Source organism: Bidens hawaiensis, unplaced genomic scaffold (genome assembly GCF_021521415.1).
Source record: "Bidens hawaiensis isolate Kalapana, Puna unplaced genomic scaffold, B.hawaiensis_p1.1 tig00005179_1, whole genome shotgun sequence".
Taxonomy (NCBI): Eukaryota; Viridiplantae; Streptophyta; class Magnoliopsida; order Asterales; family Asteraceae; genus Bidens; species Bidens hawaiensis.
In genome coordinates, this window is record NW_027491332.1 from 1,217,147 (window position 1) to 1,224,643 (window position 7,497).

General features: G+C 35.9%; 1 protein-coding gene across 1 annotated transcript; it reads right to left on the reverse strand.

The window, feature by feature from the left end:
- Positions 1-486: 486 nt before the first annotated feature.
- On the reverse strand, positions 487-2,585 carry LOC143629284 (putative glycosyltransferase At3g07620). The gene is made up of 2 exons (XM_077098593.1): positions 1,892-2,585; positions 487-1,085 (listed from the first exon to the last, which is right to left on the reverse strand). Exons 1-2 carry the CDS (start codon positions 2,445-2,447, stop codon positions 607-609), a joined length of 1,035 nt encoding a protein of 344 aa, XP_076954708.1. The 5' UTR covers positions 2,448-2,585; the 3' UTR covers positions 487-606.
- Positions 2,586-7,497: the final 4,912 nt, after the last annotated feature.

The window sequence follows — 7,497 nt, forward strand, 5'->3', positions numbered from 1 at the left end:
AACAAAAATGTGAATATTGCGTGAAGATAGTCGTCCAATACACACAAAAATACACAAAAAGTTCTTCTGACAAATTCGATGTTTAACATTGAACCGTCGATCCAACAATAGGATTATTCTAAAATCTTAAAACAACAAACCGATGAATGAACACTGAACACAGAAATTTAATATCTGTAACATGCCTCTTGAAATCAAATGAAGGCAGTTTTTATGACGATTGGCATTGATTAGAAACAAATGGGTCTTCAAAAGAGCGCTCACGAACGTCACAGAGATTAGGGAAATTAGCATTTGTGTTTTAAAATGTAACGGGTTATAACAATTTAATTGGGTCAGATTGTGACTCGCAAGAATTAAGTAAACGAGTACCGGATTTCTTTGGTGGTTTTAAATTCTAATAAGGTGATGATAAATTACGTGATGACAAAAATGACAAAACTTGTATTGTAAATATTTTTATTATAGAGTGTAGACAGATATAAATTTATTCAATGTACAAAATAAAAAATAGGACTTATACATGTAATAACCATCACTGAGTCAAATCCTTAAGTATTAAGTTTAATTTCTTTGTAGACACTACATGAAAAACAAATCAAATAACTACTGCTCTACCCATCTAGCATATCTTATCGTATGTCGTCTCAACCACAACTGATAAACAACCATATGAAACGCATCGTGCGCCTGTGGTTTCTCATTCCACACCAAATGTTGCGTCGCTGCCACACCATACTCCACCATACGCTCATACCGACTTTTCTCTATCCCATCCAACACCCGTTTTAGTCCCTCGGCACCGCCTGTGGGTCCCACAAACACTGCAATCTCGGACCAGTTGATCACATCCATCAACGGGAGGTCCTGAATCGGACGATCAGTAATCACCACTGGCACACATCCCGAAGCCAACGCCTCCACCATCCACGTCATATCAGACCCGTACACAAACAAACAAAACCTACTGCTTTTAACGAATTTCTTCTTTTTGTTCGTCGAATCGAGTTCAACCTTGAAATCAGGATGATTCTTAATTTCTTTAATTAAAGTAGGATGACTTTCATCGGTTAATCTCATGTAACCTAAACAAAAAATAGTTTAGAATTATTTGTATAAAGTAGAGTAACACCAGCACGACACGACACGACATGAAAACATGACCTGAACCTAACACAAAATCAGCATATTTGGGTTTGGAATAAACGGGTTCGGATCAAACCGCGAACCCGTTTAACTAAACGTGTCAGATTTTGGTCAACCCTGCTGGTCCACAGGTTGATCCGTTTAAACTATTTATATTTATTTTAATATTTTTAAAGGTTTTTATGTGACAAGTTAAAATTGGTTGGAGTTTTAAATTTGTTGTTAAATAAATCCAAATTTGCAAAAGGTTTTATAAATAAAATGTAGTTATCGAGCCCAAGCTCGAGTTTTGTGTTTGTTTTTTGTCTTTTTTAAGTTTTACCTAGTTTGGACTTCGATGCATTAATTTTGACACTGTATAGTCGAACTCGACCGAGATTTGACTCGTTTAAGGTACTACACAAGCTCGAGCCTAGGCTCATTTAAGTTTTTCTCTAAACATGTAAAACAAATTAAAACGCATTTAACATAACTAAAAAAATAGAAAAACGAGCCGGACTCGAGGTTCAAAAACAACTCACGTACCAAGCTTGAGCTCTCGTGAGTCAAAATGAGCCGAGCTCAAGCCTTGTTGAGCTTGGACTCACCTCGTTTACACCATTAATTGGTCCGTTTTCAGGTCAACCCGTGAAACTTCGTACCTAATTAAATAACAAATGAGCCAAAACCGAGCTTGAAAAAACGAAAAGCTCAAAACAACCCGAACACAAACCGTTTGTAAGACCCGTAAAAAAAATCATGTAACCTAAATAGGAGGGGGTATCGGTATGATTAACCGAGGATACTCCTTGAAACGAGTGAACCGGAGGCAGAGTCACATCCTTATGCGGAACAAACATTCCAGAAGCCGTGGGAAAACACGAGATCTGAACAGAATTCTTTTTTAATTCCACAACGTTACGGTCAGACGACGAGTCAACACCGGCGGCTGAAAGGTAAAAATGATCGGCACCGAGTGTGCGGTTCCAGAACGGGAAAGTGGTGCGAATGGTTTTGATGAGACGCGCGAGGGAGCGCATGGAGGTGGAGGGAGGAAATGGAAGAAAAAAGAGGTGCGCGTGGTTGGGGTCTTGGGTAGTGAAGTGGGAGGTGAGGAGAGTATTGTGGAATTGGGACTCTTGGGGTGTGGTGAAGAGAGTGGTGGTGGTGGTGGTGGTGGTGGCGGAGTAGGTGAAGATTTTGAAGGTGGAGAGCATGGTGTTGTAGTTGGAGAAGGTGGTTTTGGGTGACAGGTAGAGGTTGTTGCCGGTGACGGTGGTGATGGTGAGAAGGAAGATGGTGATAATGGAAAACATAGCCATTGAAATGGAAAAGAACAGGGTTTTTTTGGTGAGCAGTGAGTTTATGATGAAGTTTGTGGGTAGGTGTGGAGGTAACTTCAAATGAATAAATTGGTCAAATGTAGGATGTTAGATTATTCTTGTTACATCGTTATTGACACTATTACCTTATTTTAGATTTTAATAATCTCAATTTAATTAGTTGGTGTATGTTAAGTTGAACTTAAAAAAAAAAAAATTCTAACGGACTAATTTATCAACCTATCTCATTTAGTAATCTCACATTCTCACGCTATCTGAGAAGTAATCTTGTTAGTTTTTGATGAAATGATGAATACCTATTTTATATTGGTTTTCTCGTATTTGAAGCTGTGGAGTTACTTAGCGGAGTTTAATGGGTTATGTATAGTAATGTTATGACTTCAATATCAGTCAATGTAATCTTAAAATATTGAGTTTTGCAATTCAAAAGGGGGGCAGTCATGCAGCTTGTTGGCCGATTGTCTTATGTTCCGATGTAATTACCACTATTCAATACAAATAGGTTGAAAGTCAAGACTGTTAGAATTTATTCATTAATTTGAATTTAGCGTTAGCTAGTGGGTCAGTTTTGAGATTATTAAAATCCAATCTTCCTAATACTTATATTTGCTATTTTGTTCTTGTTAGTATACATGCATTACTTCATCGTTGACTTCGTAATGTTGTAGTTGGAGAAGAGTGAAAGGTAGAGGGTGTTGCCAGGGGCGGATCCAGCATACAAACGGGTGGTTTCCCGGAACCACCCGAGTTTCGAAATAATAGTGTACGGATATATAGAAGACGCGTAAGAACCACCTTATAAATTAAGAGGGAACCACCTAAAAAAAATTCCTGGATCCGCCACTGGGTGTTACTGGTGATGGTGAGGAAGGAGAGTATGATGATAATATTAATGGGAAAGGTAGGCATGAGATTTGGATGGTGGGATTGGGAAAAATGAGTTTATGATGAAGTTTGTAGGTAGGTGTGGAGGTAACTTCAAATGAAGGAATTGGTCGAATGTAGGTAGTTATATTATTCTTGATGGATTATTCTTATTAATACTGTATTGGTTGTTTTATTCTTTGTTTATTGTACATGCATTACTTTATTATAATAAAAACACTTTTTAAGTAACCAACTTATTGTAAGATATTGATATTTTATAAGCTCCTTCGAAAATCAAATCTCAGCCTATGTGTAGTGGAGGGCTACAAAATTAGACGTTTTTTGACACGTTATAAAAATGGGCGATATGTAACCCGGGGGCGGTGTTCTCGCCCACAAATCCCTCACCATCCAATCACTAATCGCCACGACATCATCACCATCTCTCCACCGGTGTTGGTAGAATATAAGGGGTGTTGCACGGTACTACTGGACCACCCCCACCTTTCTTACATTATGAATATCTTTTGAGCCATTTATGAATAAAAAAGGTGCTGTATCACAACTAATGCTTACATTGATTGTAATTAAATTGCAAAGTGAGTTGTTGAAGCACGTGTTTGAGATTAGTGAACTACACTAATCAAAATTCAATTAATAAAGAAATGGTGGGAATACTGTTGAGTTGTTAATTATTAGAGTAGTCTATTATTGTTGGTTTGACACACATGTAAAATGACATGACACTTTAAAGATGGATTAAACCACTCATCACTTGTGTTAAGTGTGTTAAAAAGGCCTATTAGTTATTCTTTTAACGGATTAAAATGAACAATATGTATTAATTACTAATTGATTTGTTATTTTAATTATGTATTAATAGAAGAGAGATGAAGTTAAATGGGTTAAACCATTTTTTGAATGACATGGAGTGAAAGAGAAAAAATAAGTGATATGGAACTTTTTTGGAATTAAGATGAGTTATGTTATACCTCATGGCCTGAGAGCACTACTAGTGGATGTTTTTTGTATGCCAATTTGCCATAACTTACGCTCGATTTCATATGGAATTTGTTACCATAAAGATTAGCCCTCCTAACTTAAGGGTTAAATTGTGGACTGATATGGACAACATTGCTAGTATGTAATACTTGTTTTTCCAATAAAGAAAGACATTGGGGAAAGATATCGGAAATTATACATTGTCAAACAAGTTGGTACACACACTTTGTATATTAGCACGGGTCTTTTTCCACCGCGACATCCTTCTTTCGGCAAAACATACATTCAAGTCAATTCATATAGTGCTACCAAAGTTTCAATATATTGTTAGTACAAATCTTCACATTATTAGGGTCATAATACCTTGTGAACGTGTCTAGCTTAACATGAGAAGAGGATGTTTAATATGTAAAATGTAATGTCGTTAATATATGAACTATTAATGCAGTATTAATAGTATATTGGTGAAAGATTAAGGGCGAATATGCAACTGTAATGAGTTGGTTATCCAATGATGGGAACAAAATGTTATGTAATGTTGGGTTGTTGTTGAAAAGCTTCGTTTTAATACACGTATTAAATATAGAGTCACGATATAAAATTATTCCTAGATTTTTCGATTTAAAGAAATCTTATTTCATTATCCGAAAATCTTTATTGTTATTCACATCCATAAACTTATTTACACAATATAAAACAAAACACATGTATGATCTTTCTCCCACTAACTTGATCCATACTCAATTGTCCCACACCGGTTTTTTTCTTGAAATTATATGTAATACCATTATCTTTCGCTAAGTGAGTATACATTAAAGCATAAGTGTTATTACAACCTTCCAGGCAACACAATACAAGGATAAAGATTCAAAAAGTCATTGTCATTTATTTCAAATGACCACATGCTACCCTTGTGGTCACAAACTACTTTTTTGATTTGATCACATACCACCCTTGTGACTATTTTCTTTAACTAATCGCATGCCATTCTTATGACTTGATAACATACTTTCCTTATGACCATTTGCTTTACAAGACCATACGGTTTCTTGTGGTACGTTTATTTATATGATCACATGCTACATATGTGATCTGATTATATACGGACCTTGTGACCATTGACATTATTATTTAACCACTAATATGTACACGTGCTTATTATGCGATAACCGTTTTCAGTGTGAACTTAACAACTTATTGCTCGATACACATCCACCTATTAAGATCATAATATTCCCGATCACAACACATCATTTGCCATAGGATCTCTCTCGTGTAATAAATTTTCTAACCCATTTTAATCGTGAAGTTTATTAACTAATACCCATAATAAAAGAATCTATTTTATCAGTGTGTTATTTCCCAATCACGACATCAATTAACATTACCACATTGGCACATTTGGTTTCTTTTATGAAGCATACCTTCAAATTTTTATTTTTGCGTTTAAAGCTTTACTTCTCATTCTAGGTAAAATCATTCACAATCTGTTAATTCTTTCCATTGGCGACCGATTTCTCACTTTGTGTCGTCGGTCACCACTACCCACTTGTCGTAGTTTACAGCATATCTGATGCAGCGTACAATGAGTATCCGAAGACTAGTCACGTTGATTCTTGGAATACCTGTGAAGATCCTTTCCAAACCCCCAAATTCGACCCAAAAGTCAAGAACTTGAAAAAGTTTTTTTTATTAATTCTGATCAATGATCATTAGGTTACATTCATAGCATATTAATAGAGAAGCCAAAATAGGTTTGGGTCGAAACAAACAACCAAAGGCCCAACAACAGCCCAAAACAAAACACAAAAAGTAGACGAAAAACACAAAAGTTGCCCAAAAGTGTATCTAGAGGCCTTATTTCGGAATAAAAACGGGATAACCCACCTACGGCATGTTACCACAACGTGGCCCACGTTCCAACGGTAGTTTTGACTGGTAGAACGCTTGAAACGGAGGCTCGTAGCCCAAGTTAAGCCCATTTTCGTGTAGCCCCTTTAGAAACATAATGGTCCGGTCTTCTATACTTGAGCCCACATCAATATCATCATCGACGATAGCCAACTTCCACCACAGTGAATGTCGTTGACAACCGACCACCACTACCAGCCATTTTCGACAACAAACACTGCCACCATCTCGTTTTTTGTGATTTTCTCCTCTAACGACTTCATTCCAAACATTAGTCTTATTTCCAAAGTGAACCCCGCCCCCTTCCTCTCTTGTGAGCATTCTACTAAACATATAAATACAACTTTCTTGAGCCACGTCATATGTATATTATTGTATACATTTCTCTCTATACATCCGTGTAACATGTGCAGATAGCCATGATACATGTCGAAACCAGAAAACATGGCAATCGAAAACATATTGTGATGGTTATATATGTTTATACACCATAATATGTTTTTAGTTATACATACTATATTTTAGTTCTTTAACTTTCACTTTGACAATTTATGATTAACCTTGGTCAAAAAGTCCAACCCTGTTACACAAAGATATTGATGACACTAAACCACCCGATATACCTCTAAGCATGCACATAACTGACAAACCATACAAGTAAAGTTGAGAGACGAGCTAGGTAACAAAAACGAATTGGTGTTAGGATCGGGCTACAAGTTTCAACTACAATTCACTGATTTTGTTTTAAAACTTAAGAAGGAACAAACATCTAACTCCGTATCAATTTCATAGTTGACTAAGGTCTATTATCAAGACCGCACCTTTGAGTTAAATGGAGATTGTTTAAGAACATGTTATGGATTAGTTTCTCATTGTTGTACATCGTCTTAAATTGAATTGTGTTTGAATTTGATTGAAAAGTTTGAATAATTTAAAAAGGGACCGAATAAAAGCGAATACACAAAATTGGTCCTATTATATAACATCTAATTTTCTTGGATCCTATTATCTAAAATCTTGCCACGTGTCATGATGTTTGATCTTCTGATGAAAAACAAAGTGTTTCCATCGTTTGAAGTAATTTTTTTAGTTTTCCGTCGTAATTTTTTTTCTTCTGACGTAACCTTTTTCATCTTCATCTTCTACATCTCAAATTTTAAAACCTCCATAACCAACCTCCATCTCCATCGATCTTTCTTATTTTTTCACATAATCTAGCAAATCTATATTGTAAATCGTTAGTTTTTCA